General features: G+C 44.0%; 1 protein-coding gene and 1 long non-coding RNA gene across 2 annotated transcripts in view; one reads left to right on the plus strand and one right to left on the minus strand.

The window, feature by feature from the left end:
• The window catches only part of TRHR (thyrotropin releasing hormone receptor), a 45,092-nt gene extending 19,048 nt beyond the window's left edge, over window positions 1–26,044 (minus strand). Inside the window, exons 1-2 of the mRNA XM_045805786.2 lie at window positions 25,811–26,044; window positions 24,444–25,317 (exon numbers count right to left, since the gene is read on the minus strand). Coding sequence (XP_045661742.1) covers window positions 24,444–25,232 — 789 coding nt within the window. The 5' untranslated portion in view covers window positions 25,233–25,317; window positions 25,811–26,044. The remainder of the gene's footprint in view (window positions 1–24,443; window positions 25,318–25,810) is intronic.
• On the plus strand, window positions 17,714–21,957 carry LOC123797790 (uncharacterized). Its single transcript, XR_006781068.2, has 3 exons — window positions 17,714–18,393; window positions 18,506–18,624; window positions 19,181–21,957. It is a non-coding gene; the product is annotated as an uncharacterized LOC123797790 (long non-coding RNA).
• Window positions 26,045–27,399: the final 1,355 nt, after the last annotated feature.

Raw genomic sequence — 27,399 nt, forward strand, 5'->3', positions numbered from 1 at the left:
GCTCTGCACCCAAGTCTGATGTGGATGAACCGTCAAAACCCACACTTTCTTTCAAGAGCAAAGTTAGAGGGAGGTACAAACACACAAAGAGTGGAAAACGTGATGGGACACTGAGCTACGCTGGCTCGTGGAACTAGAGTTCAGGGCTTAATTATACCGGAACCTCGCAGGGTGAGAGAGAGCCTGAGTGGCTGTGAGCCTCACTTTCTGAGATTCTCTGAGTCTGTGTGAGAGGACAACTGTGCAGTATTTCCTAACATGTTTCAGTCTAGAATGAGAAACAAACTGCGGGCTTCAGAGGGGAGTGGGTGTGGGAATGGGATAGACTGGTGATGGGTAGTGAGGAGGGCACATATTGCATGGTGCACTGGGTGTTATACGCAACTAACGAATCATCGAACTTTACATCAGAAACCAGGGATGTACTGTATGGTGACTAACACAATACAATAAAAAATATTATAAAAAATAAAAAACAAAACAAATGAATAAGCAAAAAAAGAACGAGGAAAACGGGATGAAAATGGAAGGCATTCTAATCTAGCGACAGGAACAAGCAGATGAGAGGGAGTGAGCGCGCTCAGATACACGCGATGCCTCCTGTGTGCCGGGCAGTGCGCTTGGCGTTTTCTCCCTATCAGCCCTACTTTATCTGCATACAGAGGACAAGACTGATGCCGAGAAAGTCCCATGCTGATGAATGAAAGCCACACTCTCCCGGCATGTGTATTTCACTGAAAAGTCTCCGTCTTCTCTTCACTACAATACCTTGAATTGGGGGTCAAAAAAAAATTTTTTTTAAGATTGCAAAACCAAAAACAAACGTGGGTTGAGAGTTTGGAAGTGGTGAAGACTGTCAGAGTGGAATAGGGAGAATGAAAAATGAACTCCTAGCTCCACCCAAAGGTTATGCCTCAGCACCCACCAGAGCTATCCTACTTCCTCCACTAAGTTCTGAGGGAACATGTTTTTTTTTAATGTTTCCATTTTGTGGGCTCTCCTGTTAGCAGCGGAAAACAGCCCCGGGCCAGGTAAAGTTTGCAGCTAGACTTGAGGATTCGCTACAAAATTTCCCACAACACTAGCAACTATTGCAGTGTGGAGGTTTCGGGATTGGTTACAGTCTGATAGTTGTGGGAGATGAAAGGCTGGCTCCCCTCCTGTTGCTTTGATGTTTTCTTGTTCACAGGAGGCCGATGTTTGGAAACATGCTGGGAAGGAGAAAACTCAGCTGGCAGAATTGGGATTCAAATTATAATAACATCTCAATTGTAGAAAATAAAATGTCATTCTAAATTCTTTCATGAGCCGTCCTGGAACAATGCCCCGGTGCCTCTGCTGTGGGTTGAGTGTGCTCCTCAAGCCTTTTCTAAATGTTCTCTTCCAGGTAAATTACGGGTGAATGACTAAGCATGCGGAAAAGCCTGTCCTACCGCCTTGCATGGGTTTTCTTACCTTTGCTCTCTAGAATGTGTTTACTTCTGATCATTTTCCTCTTTGGAACCAGACCTTAGGAATTCTGAATGAGGCATCTTGGCTGGCTGTGAGCTGGGCATCCGGGTGCGGGCTCTCACACTGCTACGAAGGTATCGATCCTTTCTGAGGGAGACATTTCCCGACCTCATCTCTCCCCTGTGCCTCTCTGGCCCTACAGCCTGGTGAGGGTAACCCTGTAGACAATGATCCAGACACACAATCCCTCAGCTCACCCAGCAGGGATGCGAAATCAATGAGAGTATTTTCAATTGTAAAATGTGAACGATGGAGGGGAAGAGAGGCAATCTCTAAATAGAAGTAAAGCTCTCAGGTCTGCCAAAGTTTTAGTGGGCATTTAGCGGTCTTGCTCCTAAAGATCTTGGACAAAGGGCCTTATCATGAGGGGGAAAGTACCTGGAAGGCAGCCAGCTCCTTCTCTATCTGTGTCTACCCCAGGAGAGACCACCCGCACCATGCTTGGGCCTAGCTGCAGTACAGAGCAAATTTTCTAGCTGTCCCTAAAGAACTCACCGCAACAGCCAAGTGGGGGAAATATGTTTCTTTCCTTCAGCAAGTCATAAACTCAGCACTTTTCACTGATTTTTAGCTCTCTGATGGCTAACCATGGGATTCAGAATCAGAAGACTTGGTTTGAAATGTCAGCTTTGCCAATCATTTACCCCTCAAAGCTTTCTGAGTCTTGATGTCTCAGTTAATATGTGAATATAGTATGTTTGAGGATTAATTCCAAGGAGGACATGAAAACACAGTGAAACATATACAATAGCTGTCGGATATGAGGTGCTGTTATATTCCTTACTCTGTCTTGAAATCAGCCTCCTTGGTAAGGGGTGCTAGCTTTATCCACCTTTCGTCCACCCGGGAGCTACTTGCATGTATCTGCTTTTACCGGTTTGACTAAAAACCTACGTGAGTCTACAAGGTGTATGATACAAACCACAGCATGTTGGGCCTGTGCTATGAAGTCCAAGCTCTTACCACAGATTATTAAGTCATTAGAGTTTCTTTTCAATGGTATTGTCCAGATGGTATTGGTATAGTGGTTGAGGGACCAGGTTGGATTCTAATTCTAGTTCTGCCTCTAACTGTATAAAATTGGGCAAGATATCTCATGCCTGTAAGCCTCAGTACACTCATCTGTGGAATAGGAGTAAGTGTAAAGAATACATGATGTAATTTATGTAAAGCGTCCGCACAGAGTATGGGCTTCCATAAACAGCACATCATTTTAACCACCTCTGGGAAACTGTGGAGGATTTAACTAACTGGTAGGGAGACTATGACAACCGCCAACACCACCACAATAATAATTCCTCACTGAACTCAGTGTATCTTAAACGTAACACCAGGGACTTTACTGAATTAGTTAATCATTGCAATATTTATGAAGTACATATTCTTTTCATTTTATAGATGAAGAGAAAGAGATCCAGAGAAGAGAATATTAACTTTCTAGAGAGAGTGGCAGGTACGAACCTTTTCCTAGGTTGCTTTCTCTCTTATCTCGCTGCTTATTTCTGTATACTAAGAGCCCCATTCTGAGAGGATCCTGTTGCTTCATTTGTTTATTTGTTTCTTGTCTCTCTCTCGTCTCTAGAATGATGGCTTCTACCTATGCTACATGCAAGGAGCAATACGAGGCTCTGCTTCCTAGTAGGTGCCAAAAATATTCGAGAAATGAATGAATGAATGAATGAATGAATGAATGAATGAACAAGTCACCAATGCTACTCTAAAGTATTGCTTCTTCCATGGAGTTCCATATGGTTGTTTGGTACTTCCAGTCCTAATCACAAATGTCATTATTATTTGGGGTCTGAATTCTTTTCTGATATATAAGATCTTGATGGCAAGAATAGGGTGTACTGCATATTTTTATCTCTAGCCCTTGAATCAAGGTTTGGCATTAAAAAATGCTTGAAGTTAACAATTAAAATCAATGTGTAAAGATTCAGTCTCAAAGAGGAGGCATGATAGATCAGACTGGAATTATGGTGAAGAAAATTTTCAGGGAACAGCCTGTTATTCTGTGGAAATAAACAATTGTTGGATATAATGTTACGAAGAACTTAGGAAATACGAACAACTAAAGAGAAGCCAAGTCAATGTGATTTATGCTGAGGTCATTTCCCATTACTGATGTTGACGGATACTGTATTCATATATACCAGAGTGGGCTTTGCCTTCAAAAGATACAAACCTGCCTTGACAATGAGTCTTGTACTGGCTTCTCTGTCTGCTGTCACATCTAGTCATCTGTGGTTTCTCTGTCCCTCATGAAGCTGTAGAAACCTGTTTCTCTGGATGCCACTCTGCACCTTAAATGTGTACTTTTAGAGCCCATTGAAATCAAGGATTCTCCCATATAACGGGCAAAGCATTTTCTGCAGGGGATATAGAGTCATGATGATGGGAGGGGATACACTAGCTGCTAATTTAGGCTGCTCGGGATAAGCTTGAACTGTCTTGTTTTGGGTAATTTTTTGGTAATTCTTGTTTTGGTAATATTTGTTTAATATCTATCTATAATTTATTTCTTGAGCACCTATCATGGACCTGTACTAAGTATGTAATATTTTCACAAATGAGGTTTTAAATAGGAATAGTTCAAGGGTCAGCAAACCTTAATTATAAGGAGCCAGACAGTAAGTATTTTAGCCTTTATGGGCCCTACGGTCTCTGTCATAACTATTCAACTCTGCCGCTGTAACGTGAGAGCAGCCGCGAACGACACAAGATTTCGTAGGTGTGGCTGTGCACGTTATTTAGAAAAACAAGCTACGGAGCTGGATTTGGCCCATTACCCTAGTTTGCCCCTGGAATAGTCCAATACTTCTGGGAAAGCAGATAAATGGCATATAACCTGTATCGAACCACTATTGTGATTTACAGCTAATTTTCTCAAATTATCCACCCAATTATCAACAGGTCCTATGAGAAATACAGACCAAATAATGCTGGCTCTCAGCCTGGGGACCAAAGTGTTGATCGAAAATTTGATTTCTCTTATGACAGAATTATCATGAGCATTACCGTTCTAAATAAATGTCACCTAGAAAAAATATCATACTGATACAGTACCTGAAATAATCCTGGGAGCCACTTTCCCAGGAGATGTGCGCTCCCCCGGCTGCTGGATTCGGGAGTGCCGCAGACCCCAGTCCCGGAGCCCGCTGGAGAGGGTGCAGTTCCAGACTGACGGCGGCGGGTCCCGCTGGCCCAGAGCTAGCCAGGCGCTGGTTCAGCTACCAGACTCCCCTGATCGTCCAATGTCAGCTACTCCTCTTCGGCAGCAGCCACTCTGTGCCTGAATCCTGGCTCCCGCACTCCACAGCTGTTGGACTGGGGGCCCACTTCTATTTCTGAGTCTCTATTTTCTCTTTAGTAGAAGTCGTGAAAGAAATTTTACCTATCTCCCAGGGCAGTTGTGTGGATAAACGAGACGACGGTGATCGAGGGCTTATGTAGTGTTTGGAACATAGTAAATGCTAGAAAAGCAAAGCTAATTTTAAAACTAACAATAAAAATCACTCATTACTCGCTGTGCCTTAGACCCTGTTCTGAGTGTTTCATTTACGTATCAGCTCATCGAAGAGCATCGTGAGGAAGGCGCGACCATGACATCCATGTCACCAGCGAGGGAGCCCGTCTACACTTACAAGTGGCAAAGCTGGGATTGGATCCAGACAGTTTGCCCCCGTCTGTGCTTGAACCGCTCTGGCTGCCACCTCTTGTCCTATCTGTCCCTATAAAGGCAACTGTTTCTTGTTGCTTGGGTGGAAGTAGGTAGATGTCGTGTTTCCTCTTACAAAAATGAAGAGAACTAGCACTGTGTGTGGGTAAAGGAACACTGATCACAAACCTCTCTCAATCTCTGACCTACCTAGAGGTCTCCATCCCTGCCAGTGGAAAAGGTTTCTGGTTCTGAATTAGAATGGAGAATGCCTTTTCGTCTAGAATAAGTGTTATACAAGCTTATGAAAGATAACTGAAGAGTATCAGTGCTATAGTTACTGTGCATAAAAGCTAAATGACTTATGGAGGCTGGCCTGGTGTTTTAACATTCCATTAATAGGGAAAAATCCTGTTGTTTCAAGCATTGATTTATAGATGACATTTGCTCGTGTCTGCATATAGAATCAAAACAACACCGCACTCTGAAAATGGGCTATTTATTTTTATATCTCTGACTACCCTATTTAAAATGGTCTCCCTCCTATTTCATCATTTCATATCCTCCTCATCTGCTCCATTTGTCTCCCATATCTGATACACTATGGGTATATATTTATATACTGTGTAAATGTTTATATACTGTTTCCCCCATCGTCAGAAAGTAAGTTCCACGGGACAAGGGAACTTATTTGTTTACAACTGTGCTCCTGAGGTCTCACAGTCAAGCAGGTGTTCAGCACATTTTATGGAACACATGAATCAATGTGACTGTCACCTATATAAGAAGCGCCCTTTTTCTTAGGCAGATATGGCCTAAGATCTGCACCTGATCTCTGAGCTACTAGTCCTGTGGGCAAGTGTGTGAGGAAAGAGAGTATAGTGTTACTCTCAGAGGCTATGGATTAGATGCTAGAATTCGATCCCATATTCCACCATCTCTTGATTGGATGACCTTGAGGCTAATGTTGCTAATCTCAGACTCCTCATCTTTAAAACTCAGAGGATAAATTATACCCACATCCTAGGTGCAAATGTAACGCTGTGCAAACACCCCCCCAGCACCATACTGAGCGCACAGTCCAAGCTCAGTAATCCTGGACACAGGACTGACAGCCATGTAGCGGGGACACACTTTCCCGGGTTACATCGGTGGGAGGGAGAGCAGACAAGTAACCTGGTGCATGACATTAACTAAAGAATCTAAGCTAGAATATTTAGACCGTGACTCCAACTGGGATGCAGAAGTTTTGAGGATCACTTGGGGGAAATTTTCAAACTTCTCCATGCTCTCAGGGAGTTGGCAACATTGTCTCCGTTTCCAATTTGTGTGGGGATGTGCTTCTGGACAGAAGGGAACATCTCCTATTGCTCAGGGGTTTTGGAGTAAAATAAAAGTTGATGACAAATTTACAGTACATTACTAGGGTCGAGTATGTTCAGATCTTTCTGATGACTGCAAACATGGCGTATGTATAAAATACTGGCTCGTTAGTACCCAAGGGAATGAATCGCTGCTCACCACCGAGGCTTTCGTGCACGGCATTTCCCTAGCATGACCGTGTAACAGCTTACCAACATGAATGAAGATGTTTCTACTGCTCTTTAAGGAAAAACGGTTTCGTGAATTTTATCATTGCTAATTTTCATAATTCAAGTCATCTTTGTGATAAATTATTGTTTTTGAAAGAATTCTTTACATTCCTCAGTATTACTAAAGAACTTGACTCTATCCTTAATACTGAGATTGTATTGGGTCAGTTTAGCTGAGGCAGAAAGGTAACCTTGAATAAACAGAATTCTAATTACAATAGCTTTACTTTCACTCTTTATGAAAGATAGCAGGATTGTCTGAAAGAGCACTTAAATTTCCGCATCCATTTGCAAAAATCAGAGTACCTTCCTTCAACATTATCAAGAACGTCTTCCTGACCACTAAGAATTATTTGAGAAGATAATTCACATTGTCACAGCCCAGAATTCTCTGTCTTTTGACTAACTGGGCATTATGGGAACATGAGTTTTCTTTCAGTACCTCAATGTTCATGATTAAAAAAAATAAATCCAAGACTGCATTTTCTACCTGTGATATATGCATGGATAATTGTCTATATCAGAACATGTTTAGGGTGGGTACCATAAACCTGATGTGATTTAATAACCATTCCTAATTAACTATTCTGAGGAAGTGAGCAGAGTGGGGAAGGAGCCAGTAACAGAAACCGTTCATTAGCTTAAAAGCCACAGTCCATAACGGCAGCTTTCTACCTGTCTGAAGTTTGGGTCTACACTGGATTTGGAGTGGCTGGCACAGACTCCTGGAGTTGGGAGAGCTCCCCTCAGGAATAAGCAAACATCGTGAATGATGTGGTGCGCTGAGAGAGAAAGGATTATTATGTGGAACCTCTCTGGCTTTTGCCTTTAGTATCGCAAGGGCCTTGGTGAGGCATGGAGCCTCAGTGTGCTCGCACCCACACGAGAAGGGTCAAGCGTCCTCGATTCCGCCCATCCCTGTTTATTAAGAGTATTTGCACTTCATAACGCCCTCTCCCTATGAGATAAAGTCAGCAGCAAAGTAAAGTCAAGAACTGTCTGCAAAATGGAGTAGTGTTCCTTTTATCAAAAGGCTAATTGCTTTTAAGTATGTTCCCAGCGTCCTTCACTGATAAATTGGAAAGAGCCAGGATGTTTGAGGGGAAGGCAAAAGACTGTGAACCCCAGACATGTCAGCTGAGGCTGCTGATAAAGCAGAGACCTGGCTCAAGATCCTGAGGAAGGGGTCAGAGCCCATGAACTGGTCCCAGTCACAATATTTTTGGGTAAGGGATTTATTGAGGCACCTGGCTGCTAGACATTTGGAAGCAGGGCTCTAGATGGAGCTTTGTGGCAAATGTAGAAATCTCTGCCCTTGGTAATGCGTCAATTTGTATTTATCTTTATCGTAAGATCCTTGCCTCAGTGAAAGGGAATGAAGTGCTAAGTATAAATTGTACTGGTTGTGGGGGTGTCATTCTTTGTAACAGAAAAGGAAACAACCTTGAGGGTAATGAAATGGCTCATCTAAATACGGCATCACACGCCTAAAGACCTCCAGGATTAGTGCCTTTGGTTGCCAAAACAAAGGGATGGATTTTCCTAATTTGCTTAAGACGTTTATTGGGAATGAGTCCCAGAACAGGCCCACTGCAAAGTGTTTAGATGTCACTAAGAAATTCAGATTGCCTGTCACTGACTATCACACCAGCTCCTAGTTTCTAAGCATGAATGGGACTTCTTCCTGTCATCATCCCACCTGGCATCTACCCCTCCCACTTCCCACAATGAACTGTCGTGCCTCTGCTCATGGTCCCTCCCTCCGCCACTGTCTCGTCATGCTTAGTCCATGATTTTCCATCCTGGTCACCAAGAAAAGAGAGACCAGCTTGTGAGAATGAGTCACCTCCTAGCCCATAACCTAAGAATAATCTGCAACCTTGATCGTCCTGATCTCTTTTCCTGTATCATTCATTCTCTGTAAGTCACGCATTTATCCATTTATCTGACATTCATTGATAACTTCTACGTGTCAGACACTGTGCTAGGTGCTGCAGATGGATCGGTGAGTTAGATGCAGTCCCTGCTGACAGGAAACGAAAGAGCCATTACCTTCCCCTCTCCAAGGTAATGGCTTTGCCTGTGCTCTTGCTGGGGCCCCTTCGTGCCTTCTCAGGGACCAAGCCCTATCAACAGGGCGTCTGGCTCATGTCCCTGCAAGTAATTCCTCCCGCTCTGCTTAGCTCTTTGCCACAAGGATTTAAAGGCTTCAGGTTGGGGCACCTGGGTGGCTCAGTCAGTTAAGTGTCTGCCTTCTGCTCAGGTCATGATCCCAGAGTCCCTCATCAGGCTCCCTGCTCAGTGGGGAGTCTGTTTCTCCCTCTGCCTCCTCTCCCCCTGCTTGTGCTCTCCTTCTCTCTCTCTGAAGTAAATAAATAAAATCTTTAAAAATAAATAAATAGGCTTCAGGTTTCTCCTGTTTTAAGCAGGAAACAAAATAACCAAAAATACTCTACCTTTTTTCTCCCTGTCGTTACTGTGCACTCTCCACCCACCCTTCTCTCTCACAAATTTGTTAAAAGTTGTCTACTCTCAACTCCCTGTCCAGTTTCCTGCTGCCTCCCCCCAATCCATTCATTCACAACTTCGTGAAAGCTAATGTAGTCCCCCTAATACTTTATGGGAATTGTACTCACAAAGGCTGCCAATGCCTTTTTGGGGTGATTTTTCAGTTATCTTTACCTCTTTCTATTGACCTCCATGGAAAGTCTCCTCCTTTGGCTTTTGTGACTCTACTTCCTCCTGGCTTTCTTCCTCCCTCTCTGGTCATTCCATTTATTTATTTTATTATTTTATTTATTCCTTTTATTTGTTTATTTTATGGGCTCTTCATCCCATTCTCCCCAGAATTCTGGCTACTCGAGGGTTTCTTTTCTATTCCACAAAATTTCCCCCAATAATCATGTCTACCCAGAGTCCCCAGCCAATCAGCCGGACCCGGACTGCTCCAAATCTGTATCTCCAGGCCAGGTGTCTGTTCTGAGCTCCAACTCTAGATTTCAAACTCTACCCTTGTATTCTCTAGACACTTCAAATGCAACGTGGGCAAAGCTGAACGTAATATGCTCACTGCCCTGAAATGTGTTCCTCCACTAATTGTCCTCATTCAGGCAAACTACACTATCCAATTAATAACAATAGTATCTAGCACTTATCATTTCCATGTTCCAGGCACCATGCACAATGCTTTATATGGATTTTTGCTCTAAATCTTAATAATTACCTTGAGAGAGAGGTCCATTGTTAGCAACCCTTTTACAGACGTGCAAAGTGAGTCAAATTAACTGGCTCACATCACATCGTCTGTGGCCAACCCTGGCTCTGCTGTGGGAAGTGAGATTCCAGGATACAGACTCTCAATTGTCACACCACTTTCTCAATGGCTCAAGTGACTTACTTTTGATTCCCCTCGCTCCCCCTTTTCTGCACGTCTACTCATACCAAGTCTATTCATTAGATTCCAAATGTATGTATTTCTTTCTATTCTTACTGCTATTTACCTTATGACGTGAGGCCTTTGCAGAATCATCCAGTTATTCTGTCCCTATGGTTGCAGCCCCCTCCCTCATAGCTAATGCCCTGACTGTGGTCCAATCCTTTGCCTACATGAAGACAGTGATCTTCCTCAAGCACAGATCTGATTATAATAAGCCAGACCTTGCAGTCTCTGAGCGACTTTACATAGCCCTTAGAATATTGTCCAAATTCCTCAGTGTCCTAAAGACTTTGTTTCCTGCTCCCTGCCTGTCTCATCCGTCTCAGCTTCTATTGTCCAGTCTTAATGAGCTACGTGCACTTCTCCGGACCGATGGTGCTCTTTCTGGACTCCTGGCCTTTCCCGTATAGTTCCCACTGCATAAACTATCTTCCTTCCCTTCTTCACCTACAAAATTTCTATTAATTTGCAAGGTGCAGCTCAGGAGTCCTCTTCCAGAAAGCTTTTCTGATGCCCATCTGCCCCCAAGCTATCTAGCTCAGAACTATAAGTACACCACTCTGTGCTTTTTCTGATGAGAACATATTCTTTTATGGCTGTAATTATCAGTTTACTTTCCTGTGTTTCCTATTAGACTGTGAGCAGGAATTCTAACTTGCTCATGTTTGTATCCTCGTACCTAACACAGTGCTTGATACCTAGTAGGCTTTCAATTAAATTATCCATGCGTAGGTGCAAATCTCTCCTTAACTGCACTATTTTCCCATTCCACATAATAACACACTGGGAGGGATTGCAATAATTTAACAAGGCTAATACCTCTACTGTACAGCACAGTTGGTTCATACGAAAGTATTGACTAGATTGTTCCTAATTGATTAATAGAGAAATAGCTGGAAATCCATCATCCTAGAACTTTCTAATCTCTGGTTAAATATTTCTCCTGTCAATTCACCCTGAATCGGAGCCTGTTCCTATCTTTCCTTGTAGAGCAGAAAATATATCAGTGACACTTTTTTTTTCTCCTTCTCTCCCCCACCCTCATTTTCTTTTCTTTTCTTTTCTTTCTTTCTTTCTTTCTTTCTTTCTTTCTTTCTTTCTTTCTTTCTTTCTTTCTTTTGGTGTTAACCTACAATTTTTTATAATTTTTTATTCTATTATGTTAGTCACCATACAGTACATCCCTAGTTTTTGATGTAAAGTTCCATGATTCATTACTTGCGTATAACACCCAGTGCACCATGCAATATGTACCCTCCTTACTACCCATCACCACCCTCATTTTCTATATGCATAATCTTTCTAATGTTTGCCAAGTACAATCAGTCACCAAGCCGAACTCCTACCAGAGGAAACTGGGCAGGGTATCCGCCCGGGCACATGGCTGGAGGCTCCCGTTACTTTACAAATGATTTTTAAAATTCATGGGGTGCTCTGCGTTTACCCTGCCTCTGTTCTCTCTCACTCTCACGACGGGGCTGCCTCTCTCACTGAGTCACGGCCTACTTCTCTAAGCTACGAGCTGCTGCCTGCAGAAAATCTGCTGAGTTCTCCCACAGCCATAAATCCCGTTAAAATGCAAACTGATGAAGGCCCAGGATGGAGGGGCACAGGGCGCTTTCCCTACTTGCAATTACGAGATAGTCCGGCTCAGACAGGTCACCCGCGGGCACGGCCGAAAGTCACCAGTGCCGCTTACGAACAGATGAACAGTTGCGGTGCTTTCTTTTCCAAAATGATTTTATCTATTTTTAGTGCAACGAAACAGGGCTGTCAGGTGTTTCGCATAATTCATTCTATTTCGTGTGCACATTTAGCCTTGTTTAATTTTCAGAGCGAATTTAATTTGTGGTTTAAGCTCTTCTCGTGCACCTTGCACGCAGCTATGAAGAGCCGTGTTTGACTCTAGTTCAAGAGGCCGTGACTTCCCAGTTTTAGAGAAATCCACTCACTCCTTCACCTGAAACTTCTCTCCCCGAAGCTTCTCTCTCTCCTCGGCTCATTCTTCCTTCTTTATTTTCCCTCCCAACTGGAGGGAAAGCATCCACTAAAACGCTGTCTTTGGCCCTCTGGCCACATTCCAAGAAGGGAAAATAGGTCTTTCTGTCTCCAGCAAAGACTCCAGTCCTCTTCAGCCTCCTAATTATAAAGATTCCTCCAGAACTCAATTTTTGTCAGTCTCGCCTTCCCTCCTTAGATTCAACCCTAATTATACCTTCTTTCCATTATTTTAATGATCCCCAAAGGCCCGTAACTGATCTTGACCACTCAGCTTACAGTGTAAATTCTTCCAAATCCTAAAAACTTACAATCTAAAATGTCCAAATCCTCTTCTTAAACTGAAGGTTTCTGACAGTGCTTTTAACATCTCTCCCTCCACGTTTCTCTCAATTTCACCCCTTGCTGTCTCCTGAAAAGAACTGCTAGAGTCATATTTGACCCTTCCATCTTTCTCATTCCTTACACCCAGTCTTTGCTAGTTGTTTATCAATACGTGCCCACGGCAGGCGCTGTGGACACAGACACGAACGGGCTGATGTTGCCGCCGCTGTGGGATGCACGATCTGATGGGAGAGACATTTGAACAAAGTATTACAGCAACGGGGTGTGCTGCACGGACGTGGGAACAAAGTGCTGCTGGGGGGAGGGAGAAGCCCCAGGCCTGCTGCCAGTGGGCTCAGGAAAGCCTGTGCTGGAAGGTGAGCCATGAGGGGCTGGCTGAAAAGTAACAGGTCCAAGGAGGGGCTGCAGAACGCTGGAAGCTGGGGGTGTGTGCGCCTGGCTTGGATGCATTATGAAGTGGGGCCAGTTTAGGCAAGTGCTTGTGGAACAGGTGTGGGGACAGGGCGAAGATGGGCTTGGGGGAGGAAGCAGCGAGCCGACCACAGCTGTCCCAGCGTGCCATATCACGTTGCTGTGTTTATGCCTGGAAGATACACGGATACTGGTGACTCCAGGCGTCTTCACCAGGTTGCCAAGTGTGCATTTTAGAGGATCCTAGCAGCCGTTTGGGGGGCGAACCAGAGGAGGGTGATTAAGGGCCCCGAGAAGCCTGGCAAGACCAGGGAGCTGTGCGGGAGTTGTGGGGGGGGGGGGCGCTGGGTTTCTGGCCTCAGCGATCCATTCCCAACCTGTGTGTCCTCCAAATTTATTTCCCATGTCACCCTAACATGAATCTTTGGCTCACATCCAGCTAATCTCATCACTATTCAAACAGAACATGCGTTTTTCAATTCTGGGTTTTTTTTCTCCTATTGACAATACCGTCATATTCTTCCCTCCTCCCTCCTTGATCTGGGACGACCTCTCTTCTCTCCTTCTCTTTAGCTCCTTAAAACCCTCTAGACCCCTTTCATACTACCAGCTCCAGGAAAATTACTTAAACCTTCACCAATCTCAACTGTATTTGATTTTCTCTTGGCCCTTATGGTTGATATTACATACACTCTGGAGCAGGAATGTGGGTTCAAATCCTGGCTTTGTCACAACTGGCTGTGTGACCCGGAGCAGGACACTTAGCAACCCCCAATGCCTTCAAATACTCCTCTATAACTAGTCACTACTTCCCAGGATTGTTGTGAGAATTTAATGAGTTCGTTCCCATAAAACAGTATAGGATACATGATAGAAAGTCAGTGACACTTAGTTTCTGTTACGTGTGTGAGTTTTGTATTGCACTTGTATTTCTCTCTGAGCATGCAGTAGGGACTCAGGAAATATTTGCTAATTTGATTTTTTTTTTTTTTAGAGGGGTGGGAGGAGAGTCAGAGGGAGAGAGAGAATTTTAAGCAGGCTCTAGGCCCAGCACAGAGCGCGATGCGGGACTTGATCTCACAACCCTGAGATCATGACCTGAGCTGATATCAAGTCAGTCGCTTAGCTGACTGAGCCACCCAAGTGCCCCTAATTTGATTTTATTAAGATGCTGTTAGTTGAACTCGGAAGATCTATCTCTATTATAACTTCTAAACTTAGTCTTCTTCAGGAAAGACTAAGACTCGGGAAAGAATTACCAGTCTATATTTTTGCTATTTCGTGAGTAAGGAGGGAGTAAATGCCATTTTAAATACAGCATATAATTTAAATACAGTAAGTAAGAATTACTAAATACTTCTAATAGTAACGCATTTCCTCACAGCAATCTTATGAGTAGGTACCATCAGTATCCTATGTTACATATGAGCAAACTGAAGTATCAAGAAGTAAAATAACTTGTCCAAAGTAAAAGAGCTGGGACCTAGTCTTTCTGACTCTAGAGCTCACACTCAGCTGCGTCCCAATACATGTCCAGTATATGGGACCTCTTGATCCAACAGCAGGCTGAGCTGCGAACTGGAGATTCACAGATAGGTACGGAAGTGGCAGGAGTGGGGAGGGCTTTATAGGTGGGAAAAAGTGACATGATCAAGGTTGCAAAATATAAATGAGCCTGGTAGGTGTGGGAGAATCTGGTGTGACATGCCCGAGTGTATGGGGAGGAATAAATACAGATAAGTCCTCTCTTCCTCTTTGCCCTGTGCTGTGCTTAATAATGCCACCACCTGTCCGGTCACCCCAGCTGAGAATCTGGGACTCCACTTAGGAACTTCTCTCTTCTTCATCTGCCAAATGAGTTGTTAAGCCCTACTGATTTTACCTCCTAAATATTTCTCATATACATCCCTTCCCACCCATCCCTACTCTTACCCCCTAACTGAAGCCTTCTTTGCTTCTTGTCTGGATTGCAAAAGCTTCATCTCTGTCTCCCTGGTTCTCGGCTGGCTTGGTTGTACCATTTTATGCAAGTTTCCAAAAGTCAAGGCCTTTAGTGGTTCCCCAGTGCCACAGAATCCAGTTCAGACACCTTCGGATGACACACAGGGCCTTCTGTGGTCTCGCCTTGGGCCCTGTTTGGTTACATAAATGACTGCTTCTGCTGGTCTGAAGGTCTTGCTCTTCATGTTGGCCCAGCGAATGCCCCCTCATCATTCTAGATCCACTCTAGACTCTTATTCCAATGGGGGCTTTAAGTCCAGTGTTCGCCCCTCCCTGTTGCCTCTTCTGCACATTGTACAGCCCAACTTTTTCCAAAAAAAATTTTTTTTAAAGATTTTTTATTTATTTATTTGACAGAGATAGAGACAGGCAGCAAGAGAGGGAACACAAGCAGGGGGAGTGGGAGAGGAAGAAGCAGGCTCATAGCAGAGGAGCCTGATGTGGGGCTCGATCCCAGAACGCCAGGATCACGCCCTGAGCCGAAGGCAGGTGCTTAACCGCTGTGCCACCCAGGTGCCCCTCAAAAAATTTTTTAAAGATTTTGAGAGAGAGAGAGCGCGCGTGCACACACACACAAGTGGGGGAGGGGCAGAGGGAGAAGCAGACTCCCCACTAAGCAGGGAGCCCAACGTGGGGCTGGATCCCAGGACCCTGAAATCACAACCTGAGTAAAGGCAGATGCTTAGCTAACTGAGCCACCCAGGAGCCCCTCCGATTATTTTTAATGGCAATCTTTCCTATTTTGCTGAAAGTTGCTTAAGATAGTGACTATCACTGGTTTTCCAGAGCAATGCCTGGCTTGAAATTGGTACTCAATAAATGTTTATTGAATTAAAGAAATAATGGATAAACAAAGCCAAAACAATGATGAAAGGGTCAGATGTGAGAGAGTTTTAAAAGCTAGTCAGAGGAGATTGGGGATATTCTTTTTGAAAGAAGATGATGTGTGCAAATTGTTTTAGAAAATGAGTCACATAAGGGCACTCAGATTTATTCTCATTTTATACCTCTGCTCACACTGTTTTCCTTCTCTGAGTTGCTATCTCTCTGCCTCTCTCCCCATCCCGTCGAGTGTAGCTCTCTCATTAAAGAGGGTATTTTAAAGGCTCATTGGAAAACCAACAGGATTTTGTATAAAATTTTGTATAAAAAGTAAATTATTATTTGAGTCTGCCATTTTCTAAGTTAGCCTGTCCTGTCTGGGAGGGAGAAATCGCCATAAAAAGTCTTTTCTACTCATATAGTCACCATCATACTGGGTAATTGCTAGTTTGGCTACTTTGGAATAAAAAAGGGATTCAATAGGGACACCTGGCTGGCTCAGTCAGTGGAGCATGTGACTCTTTATCTCAGGGTTGTGAGTTCAAGCCCCACGTTAGGTGTGGGGATTACTTAAAATAAAATAAAATAAAATAAAATAAAATAAAATAAAATAAAATAAAATAAAATCTTTTTTAAAGGGATTTAAAAAAGGGCTTCAATAAAAGACAAGAGAATTTTAGTTAAAGTCAGAGAGGGTTATGTCATAAAACAATAATTTTCCACAGAGCAAAAGAGTGTTGGAATTGACTGAGCCCCCAAGTAAGCATGCATGTACTCTGTTATACTTTCATTCATTATATATATAAAATCCTATCACACACACACACAAGTGTGCTGATAAATATTTAACCACTGGCTCTCCACAATAAAAGGGAGAGGCACCATATTTGCTGATTTCTGTAGATTACAAAACCCCACCTATGGCCAAGGTTAAGCAACTAATGTGACATCACTGAACACAGAGCTGGGAAGAGAGGCTAAAAACGGCTCTTCCAAAGCCTATGCTTTTTGGCTGCAACACACAACTGTGTATACTTTTATATATTTTTTTTTTTTTTTATAATGTTCTCTCTTTTTTTTTTTTTTTTTTTTAAAGATTATTTATTTATTTATTTGACAGAGATAGAGACAGCCAGTGAGAGAGGGAACACAAGCAGGGGGAGTGGGAGAGGAAGAAGCAGGCTCATAGAGGAGGAGCCTGACGTGGGGCTCGAACCCGGAACGCCGGGATCACGCCCTGAGCCGAAGGCAGACGCTTTAACCGCTGTGCCACCCAGGCGCCCCACAACTGTGTATACTTTTAGAAGCCTGGTATGTGCTCGACACTGTGCTGAGGTCACTGAGGACACAAGGCTCTACTCTTAAGGATATTATTAATGGCAGTAGGAAGGTGGACGGACTTACAACTGTGATACTTAAGAATTATTAAACTAGCACGTTATGCAAGGTATTATGAAAACAAGGTATTATGGCAATTAACATACATAGTTACAGCTAGGCATTTAGTTACATAAGTTCGCTTGAGAAATTCACAGAAGGCTTGGTGGGGTACATGGGGCATCATTTGATCTGAGACTTGGAAGAGCATTGGGAGTTGGCCAGATGAAGGGCATTCAGGCTGAGAGAACATAACAAGTTCAGAGAACTACAAATAACTCAGTATCACTGCAGCATAAAGTGTAAGTTAGGAGAACCACAAGAGAGTGAGCTGAACACACAGGGAGGAGCCTTGTTAGTGCTAAGATGTTGAAATTGTAGGCCTCGGGGAACTATACAAATCACTTGGATAACATATCTCTGTTAGAGAGATTCCCCCAGTGAGCAATGTACGGAGTGATTTGGGGGAGATTGGAATTGGAGCCCAAGAGGCTGCTGAGGTGTGGGCTGAATGAGAGCAGGGGGAAGTGGGGAGCGAGGACAACGGGGGTGTGAGTGGGGTAAGAAAACAGGAGAGTTATGTGCTGGAGTCACTCAGACTTGGCTATAGAGGGTGGAAGGCACCTGAGAAGGACTCCCAGATTTCTGGCTTAGGACTAGCAGATAAGAAAGGGGAACGTCAGAATTTATGAAAAAAAAATGGGTTTAGTTTTAGACACATTGGATTCGATGCACTTACATGATGTCCAAAAAGCAATGAAGTGTTTGCTAGAGCTCCATGCTAGAGATTCATAAGCAGGTATGGACCAAAGCAGGTAGAATGACAAAGGGCGAGGCTGCAGAAGCAAGAAGGGAGTCAGATGCAGCAGACTTCCTTCATCGGACGGCTGCCTTTCGTGGCCCCACTGTGACAATAGTGAACCTGCCCTGAACCTGCCCAGTCATCTCCCGGCCTCTCTTCTGAGTGCTGCTTCTCTCCCTGTCTTCCGAGTGCTACTTTTAGATGCTCTATTGATCTTTCCAGGCTCAATTCAATGCCATGGACTCCATAAAGCCTCTCTCCATTCTCCCCCATTTTGCTTCTCCCCTCCCAGTGCTGTGCCCTCTATCCAGAACACAATCGGCTGCTCAGGATTATTTGCACACATTGCCAACAGTGAGCTCCCTGGAAGATGAAGAGTTCGTCTCTACGTGTCCCCGTGGCCTCCGCACTTAGGATGGTGCTATGTGCTTTTTGGATTGTGAGTGGATGTTTCATTCAATTGGGGAGGATACTGCATGTAAAATGCCTACTGCACAATTTTGCTTAATCTTGACCTCACTCTAGCTTTATAGTTCTCACCCTTCCCCCAGCTCGTAAAGGAGCCAGAAGACAGGGTGGCAGCCGAGCCTTCTTGTCTGGAACTTGAGATATCTGCTCGCCATTTGAAGAATGGAAGGCTATGTAAAGAAATATAGTTTGTCATTTCAAGGTTAGCTGATTTTTTTTAAAGCTTTATTTATTTATTTGAGAGAGAGCTTGAGTGGGGGATGGGGATGGCGGAGGGAGAGGGAGGGGATCTCAGGCAGACTCCCTGCTGAGTGTGGAGCCCAACAAAACGCTGGATCTCACAGCCCTGAGACCGTGACCAAGAGCCCGACCCTCAGCTGACGGAGCTTCCCAGGCATGCCCCAAGGTCAGCCGATTTTCAGGTGTGTGTGTATGTCCAAATTAAGGGTGTTGCAGGAGAACAGTTTTCTCCTTTTTTTGTAGAGATATAGGAAAACATGTTTTTCTCTACTGGTGAACTTATGGCTCAAAGCTACAAATACGAAACTGGGAATAAACAGTGTTCATCTAACCAGGGGACACAAAGCACATGCCTGCAGGGGGTTTTCAGTGAGTCCGTTTACGGGGTACGCACAAAGTCTTCCCTTACACAGGATGTGAATGGGAAAATGGAAAGCTATCCGATAATAAAAATAAGGTAGCTCACTAGGGTACCTGTGCACTAAGTGAGAAAAATCACATTTTTTTTTCCATCCTAGTGACCTTTATACTATGAAGGATACAGCTGAACCCAGACAAATGAAATAAATGAAATAATTTGAAATGACAAATGGATTTGTGAAAACAGTCCCAGTAAACTTGAGAAACCTGTGATTCAGGCCTGATGCTGAAGTACCGTGAATCTGCCTCATTAGAGGCACTGTTGATGAAGCTTCCCATGCGACCCAAGGGACTTTATCCTCCCAACACCAGCCCTACTGCCTGATACTACAGTTATGCCTCCTTTCCCTCCTGTCTTCAGGGTTTTCCTTGTTCAAGATTTCTTTAACAAGCAAGTAGCCCTGGAGGCAGGAGTTAGAGAGAGACCGGGGAGAAGAGAAAAGACACATTTAAGCCCTTTCTTGATCTCCGGTCTTCATTTTCCATTTTCCATCACTTTCCAGGAGCCCGTTGCACTAGAGGAATGTGCCTAGGGGGCTGCTGAGGGGACCACAGATCAGTGGGAAGGAGGGGGGGAGGGAGCAGAGGGAGGGGACAGGCGGGTGGAGAGAAAACATGAATTTTGTCACATGCATCTCACTGGATTTGAACAAAGAGTCTATGAGTAATTGTTATTTCCTTTTAGTGATGAGAAAATCAAGGCTAAGAAAAACTGACTCAATCTTACCCATTTTCTTTTACCCTGCTATTTCCCTTGAGAATATTAATTTCAACATTTTATGTAAAGACAGGGTATAAATTATATATATTTTTACATAAAAATATATACTGTAATTATATAAAAAACATAAGTGAAAACATAAGAAAAAGAACATAAGCAAATGCTAATAAGCTGTGGTTTGGGGAGGTAGCGTAAAGGTTGCCTTTTTTCTTATCCCTAGTTATCTGTGGTTTTCCATAATACACATGATTGCTTTTATATCACCACCAGCAATAATGATAGCGACAGCAACAAAAGGCACAGATTGCTTTAAAAAGGAAAGCATGTTTAGTTTCTTGGGCAAGCAGTGTTGCTCCGGTAAGGTAGAAGGCTTGTAAGAAACTTATGGAAACAAAGGCTGGTATTTTAGAGGCTTATTTAGTCAAATAAAACCTATAATGAAAAATTTGCCATAAACTCATGGAGTTTGTATTTGGACCCTGTTTCACAGTCCCGCACCAGAGAGAAAACAGAACTGATTAGGGAGACTCATTGCAAAAGAAAACTGGTCTTCTGTTCCATACGATATTCTGCACACCCCTGCCTTCTGTGGAAAGCAAATATTTGCACTGTGTGTATCCGTAGTACAGTCCATTGCCAGGATGTTTCAGTGCCTCCAAAATACCAAAGGATCCAATCAGTTGCTTTGAAATATACAGCCAATAACTCAGATATTTTATCCACCCAATGCTCCACACTAGAACTGATCCTAGTGACAGGCTCTTCCGGCAGGGTGTGCATAGCGCCGGAATGTGACAAATGGGATCATGTCAACTGTGTCTCCTCGATATCCGAACAACCGGTTGTAACGCCAAAGATTTAGTCAATCAGATAAATCCTTTGTCTACACAGTTTCAAGCCCTTATTTTGAGTAATTTCTTTGATTCAATTTACCAAATATTTAGTCAGTTTCCTAAAATGGAATTGAATCTCTAAATAATAGGAAAAAAGGAAAAAAAAGAAAAAGCTCTGATCTGGATTTTGTGCACGGGGAATAAAAGTTAAAAACAAACAAAAATGCACGTTTGTCCCTTACATATAAATGTTCTTTTGTTTCCTTTCTAAATGGAGTTCTCTTAGGCTATCCACATTTGACTTTAATAACTTGGCTAGAAAGACCTGTCCCAGACAGAATATTTATTAAAATGTAGATTAAACTTGCCTGAGAGAAAAAAAATGCAGAGAAAATATTGAAACAAAAGACCCTTGGTTATAGGAGGTGGAGGTTTGAATCTTTTGAAGATTTGAGAAAAGAACAATTTTAGAAAAGGGCCAAATGAAAGGCATACTGATTTCGGACAAAACTGGTTCCCTCGCACGGCGCTCGCCCCCTGGTCAGGCAGGGCGCTGTGGCTGCCGGGCTCGAGCCTGGAGCCGCGCCGTCGGCAGCTGGTGTGTCTGTTCCGCTCACACCTCGTCCTTCCCCTCTTGGAAACATGTCTCCGGTTCACACCTTACTTTAAGTCCTCCTGATAGAGAATCTTACTACCTCATGCCTGAATCACTACCAACAATGGGCAAAGTGGCCTTTCTGCCCCCGTCTCCTGCCCTCCAAATCTGGCTCACCCCCATATCGATTATCCCCCAAACCGTTTTGCTTGCTGCTGCTTCCTGCTCACCACCGTCATTGTTGCCCCCACACTAAGTTAAAACTCCTTTTTCCGCCTGATGGCTGGGATCCTTCACAGCCCCCTTTCTGTCTCAAACACACACACACACACACACACACACACACACAGATTCCTAATTAATCCAATCTTTCTTTTTCACTGCTCCCCCAAATATATCACTCATTTTAGTCAACCAAATCACTCAACACCATAAAAATCCCACTCACGGGCCCTTCCTGTCTCCTCTCCAAACCTGTAACATTCTCATCCCAGCCAGGTCCTTTCTGTGTGGAGTGTTGGCTCCTCTTGACGCTAACTGTCCAAATCAGCTCCATCCTTTCAGAGCCTTCTCAAATGCCACGTCTTCCATGGAGCCTTCTCTGATCCCTGTAGCCCCACAATTTCCTTTCTTTCTTTTTTTTTTTTAAAGATTTTATTTATTTATTTGACAGAGAGACAGCCAGCGAGAGAGGGAACACAAGCAGGAGGAGTGGGAGAGGAAGAAGCAGGCTCCCAGCAGAGGAGCCTGATGTGGGGCTCGATCCCATAACGCTGGGATCAAGCCCTGAGCCGAAGGCAGACGCTTAACGACTGCGCCACCCAGGCGCCCCCCACAATTTCCTTTCTTTTCTCTGAACACCCATCCCATCTGTAATCAAGACTGAACTTCATGACATATTACTTCAATGCACTTCTATTGATTTATACGCCATCCCGTGTCTGCCAGTGGGGGCATTACTGGCATTTGTAACAGGGCACTGCTTCAAAGGGCAGGACTGACTGGCACATTTCAGGACATTTGGTGCCCCTCCCTCTTGAATGCTTCTGACAGTGATGTTATTGTGACAAACCCAAATGCTCTGAATACATTTCCAAATGCCTTAATCAATAAAAAGTTCCTTAGAGAAGTTACTATAACATACACACATCTGTTCAACAAGTAATCTGTTTAAATGGTGAACGTACACAGTATTTTAAAGAATGAACCTGTATTTCTCTTACAGTTGCCAACACACTATAAAACTAGGAAGGAGGCTGTCAGGTGTCAATCACGACTCCATTTCATAAGGTGTTCACTGAACCCTCATAGCAACCCGGATGCTGCTATTTATCTTCCTTTTCTAGCTTAGGAAACTGAGGCTCAGAGAGTTCTGCTTACTCGAGGTCATACTATTTGATTAGAACCCTGGCATGCAAGCCCAGTATTGTTTGAAGCCAAATCTTTGACTTTTTCTTCTACCACCAGCCTCTGTAAAAGCAGCCTATCTGTAACAGCTTTGAAATAGGAATGTGAACATGTCACCTAATTAGCGATTTAAAGCACATTATTAATGCTGATAGGTACTAATGACTATAATTGAGAAGAAGGACATTAGACCAAACAATTTTTTTAGAATTTATAAGAAGAATATAAATTGGAGTCTAATGAACAAATTTACTCACTGACCTTCTTTGCTGCAGACATTAACCCGGGCTTGATCTCTAATTGAGATGTACATATTCTTTACTTTCTTACTGTATTTGTTAATGTTTGTCTTGGCAGATGGTCAACAGCTCTCTCTAAATTTCCCTTAATCAAGTTTTGGGTAATGGATGACCAAACATGCCTTCTATTAGGCAGCATTGCTAGATCCAAAGCAATCAGAATCTAAGAGCTGGCAATAGTTCTCAAGTCTTCCCTGTCTAGTACCGAGATATCTTTAATAGAAAATGTTCTATTAAATCAGATCTCACAGTACCATTTAAAATGATATATATACTCCTTTTAAGTTATAGATTCTTATTCATTTCATGCATATCTACAACACCCACATTTGTTAGTTGCTCATTTCAGTGTGTGCCCATATGTCCGTTTAAAATTCTTCATATCTCAGCTAATCTAGAATTTAGGAAGTAATAGCATGTATATAGTCCATATGCGTACTTCAGCAAGTATGCTCAGTTTCTATCTAGGCACACAGGAAGAACTGTATTCCCTGCAGGGGGAAAAAAGAGAGCGAAAGAGCCAGTATTGCTGATTTCAAGTTTTCTTTTCCAGCCATGAGAATAAATGTTTACTCTGTGTTTATTCTGTTCAGCAAAGAAGGAAAAGGACCTGAAAGCTAAGTTCATTAAGTAACTTAGAACGACTGTGTAAATATAGCTGGAAATGTATATGATATACACGTATTTTATTCCTATATTGTCTTACAAACCGTATCGACTGTAACAAAGTTGCACTTCATCCTCTAGTAAAACCACTATTTAGCTGTAGCCACATCCACATTTGGTGAGCTGAAAGCATCAAGGGATTCTGTTTGCTTACCAGGAGAAACACGTGAAAAAAAATGTAATCATTCTTTGTAACGAATGAATCGAGGATGATATTAGCCTTTTTACCAGAACACTTCCCGAGCAGAGTGCCTTTTCAGTTTCTGAATGCTGGGACACTTTGTAGGGAGCTAGGGGAGAGGGTGATAGACTCTTCCCACTAAAACTAGTAAGTCCAGGACTGGGAACCCCTCTCAGTCATATAACTAGGTAAGCAGCTGTAGAATGGCAGGAAAGTTTCATTTTTGCTCTGACTCATCTTTTCTCCAACTATCTTATCAAATCTTTGTCATGCCATAGAAATCTTAAATATATCCAGCTGCTCCCCAGAGAAGCCACAAATGGTGCAAGTATTTTGATAACATTTCCCAGAGAGTCACATGCATTTTTTTAAAATCCACTTTTAGTGGATTTCTAGGGTCTGTGTTTACATTTCCTTCTATGTTCCCAGCATGTACACAGATACCTGCTGGTGTGCTATCACATTTTCCCCACCTATTTTTAGATCTTCAATTGCTTTAGAGATGTATTTACTATGTAAAGCAGAAGCTCACACTGTGAAACATTTGCATGACCGTATTTTGATTTTGCCATCGGCTCAGTGGGGCAAAGGTGATCCCATCCTGCAGGAACTCTATCCCACGTTTTTTTCCCTGGACTTGGTGGCTCAGGTGTGCTTACCTGCTTCCTTGAAGATACTGTGCTGTTGAAACATCTATTAGAGGTCTTCGAATTCAAATTCTTGTTCTGATGGGTTGAGTCATTTTTCCACGTCTTAGAGTTTTCTTTAGGATCTGAAGGAATGGGATTTAAGAAGAGGATCCTAGCTATGAATCCATAGAGGACGGTGGCCAGTATCATTGGCACAACATAAAAGACACCAAAGTCCATCAGGTAAATAGGTGAGTAGTAATTCCTGGAGATCTTGTAGCCACAGGACACCACAATCGCATCTTTGTAGGTGCTAATGTTGAGATCCAGCAAGAAGAACCAGAGCATACAGTAAATGGACGTGAAGGCCCAGACAAAGATGATGATCTTTTTGGCTCTGGAAAATGTGCAGAGAAACTGGGCCTTGATGGGGTGACAGATCGCTATGTACCTCTCGATGGTAAAGGCTGTGATGGAACAGGAGGACGCGTTAATGCCCAAGTACTGCAGGTAAGTGATGCAGAGGCAGCCGGCGTAGCCGTAGACCCAGGCGCCGTAGATGCTGTCCGTTATGTTGGGGAGGCCCGCAGCCACCAGGACCATGAGGTCGGCGACTGCCAGACTCACCAGGTAGCAGTTTGTGGGGGTCCTCATGTGCTTGGTTCTCATGACCACCAGGACTACCATGATGTTGCCCACGATGCCCAAACCACAAATAATGAGCACAAGTAAGATGGTGACCACTTGGTACTCCAGGGCCACCGCCGCTCTCGGCTGCAGCTGTGTCTGGTTCAGTTCACTTACTGTCTGGTTTTCCATCTTCACTGGTTTGAAGTTTCTCCGAAACACTTCTCAAAACATCCTCTTCCCGGTGGCCTGCCTTCACCTCAGTGGTTCTCTCCCCCTGTGAAGAGTTACAGTCCAAATTCATTCACGGGGTCCCCCTCTCAGATGGAGCCAGTCCCTGGCAGGCAGCTCTCCCCCCGTCTGCTTGCCCCGCCCGGGCTGGTCCAGTAACAGGCTCACGTGTGCCGGGGGAGTCCCTTGATTGCAGCTCTGGTGTAGGCTGGAGGAACGTTCCCGACCGGCTTACTGAGGGGCACCTGTTTCCCCTAACCGGAGAGCAACGCGGAAGAGAAACAGAGGAAGCTCCCTCCTTTGAAAGGAAAAACGAAATGATACCTGCTAGCTGAAAAACAAATACAAAGAAAGCTCTCGGATGCTTGGGGAAAGTGTAAAGAAGAGAAAGGGACCAGGGAGGGAAGTGGAGAGTCTCAATGATGGAGCTTGGTAGGAATTTAGCGTTCGCCTCCTTTGCTGAGGGTGGGGTCGCCGGGCTACACAATTCCCAAGTCTTTGAGCCTGCACCGCCCCCCGCCCCCTGCCCCGTGCCCTACCTTCCCCACGGAGACCAGTTTCTTCCCTTCCCTTTTCCTCTGTGGCGCCGGCTGCCTTTCTGCGGTGGATGAAGCAGTAGTAAGCGCAAGTTTCCAATCCCGCAGGAGGTCTCGTCTACTTTGTGGACCGGAGACCACTTAGCCGCGCTCGGTCTTCAGGACCGCAGCTCCTCTGAACCCTCGCGGCCCTTCCAAGTGCTGGGGGGCCGCACAGCCGCAGCGGCGGGAGCGGCAGCCGAGCGGCGGGCCAGGCTGTCAAATCAGAGAGCGTCCGCTAACGAGCACACGCGCTCTCGCCCTCTCTCCCTCCCCCGCTGCCTGCCCCTCTCCCCCCTCCCACACACTCACACTCACACACACCCGCCTGTCCGCGCTCACTGATTCATTAGCTTCTCCCCTTGAAGGATTCCCTTTTCCATGTGCTGGTGACACGGTCCTCAATCTGGAAGGTTGAAATCCTAAGCAAGGGGTCCGGAAGCAGCGGGGACTGCAGTTGCTTCTAGTCTAAGTCCTGCAGGAACCCCAGGACCTGAGCAGCCGTGCAATATATTTACACACCCTGTGTGATAGGACTTGGGGGAGAGCAAATCCTTCTCAGTCCAGACACAGCCCTTGAAGCTTGAAATATCTGTCTGAACTGGAACCAGCTTCTCCCTCTGCTGTGGAAACCCTGAAACTAGTGCTCCAGTGAGCCAGAGACACTGGCCCCCTCCTCTCATGCTATGTGAATGGAAAATGAGTTCAAATTGGTTTTAAACCATTTCCGCTGCCATCTTCTGAGGCTTATAAAAATTATTTTGCTAAAAGCTCTTTGAGCCAAGAATACGGACTTAAACCCACAAATTACCTGTTAAGTTTGTTTTCAACTCTGAGTCTGCATCACTTATTAGAATCTCTACCTGCTCTGCATGCCTCTCCCCTCTTCACCCCCCTCTGGTGTACCCACCACGGGTCCACCCAGCAACGTTTTGTGTGTCTTTATCTCTAGGTGAAAACATCCGGTGGAAATCTAGCCAGGGCCACTCTGGGACCACAGCTCGGAAAGGAAACTTCATGGATGCCTCTTTTTAAGAAAAGCGTACTGCAGCTTGACTTTTATTTTTCTAAAGTCACCCGTAGGCAAATCTTTACCATTTTTTACAGAGGCTCAGAAAACATGCCTCCCTTCCACAGGCACCAACCAAATATACCGAATGGTAATGTCTGCCCACTTTTATTTAATGAACTGACTCAAGAAAAATAGCCCTGAACCAAATTCCCTATAGGGTGAATAGTTTGATTCTCTGTTTTAAGAAGTTTAGATGTTCTTCCTTCTAGATGTTGATGGAAATGTAGATTTTGAGTATACAGACCATGGGGCTATCAAAGCCACGTGCAAGGCCAGGTACCAACATGACGAAGGTAAAACTGGGTCATAGTGAGGAATACCACCCTCTGAACCACCAGGGGCTTCTTGACTATCTACTTCTCTTTTCAAAGCATCGTATTACAAATGAATGACCCAGATTCAGCTTTGAGACATTTATTGTTTTGTGTGTACAATGCAGGCTCAAGTGTGATTTAAAATAATTTGATCGTTGTCTACTTTT

The sequence above is a fragment of the Ursus americanus genome, chromosome 9 (genome assembly GCF_024610735.1).
Source record: "Ursus americanus isolate L20-20 chromosome 9, mUrsAme1.1.p, whole genome shotgun sequence".
Taxonomy (NCBI): Eukaryota; Metazoa; Chordata; class Mammalia; order Carnivora; family Ursidae; genus Ursus; species Ursus americanus.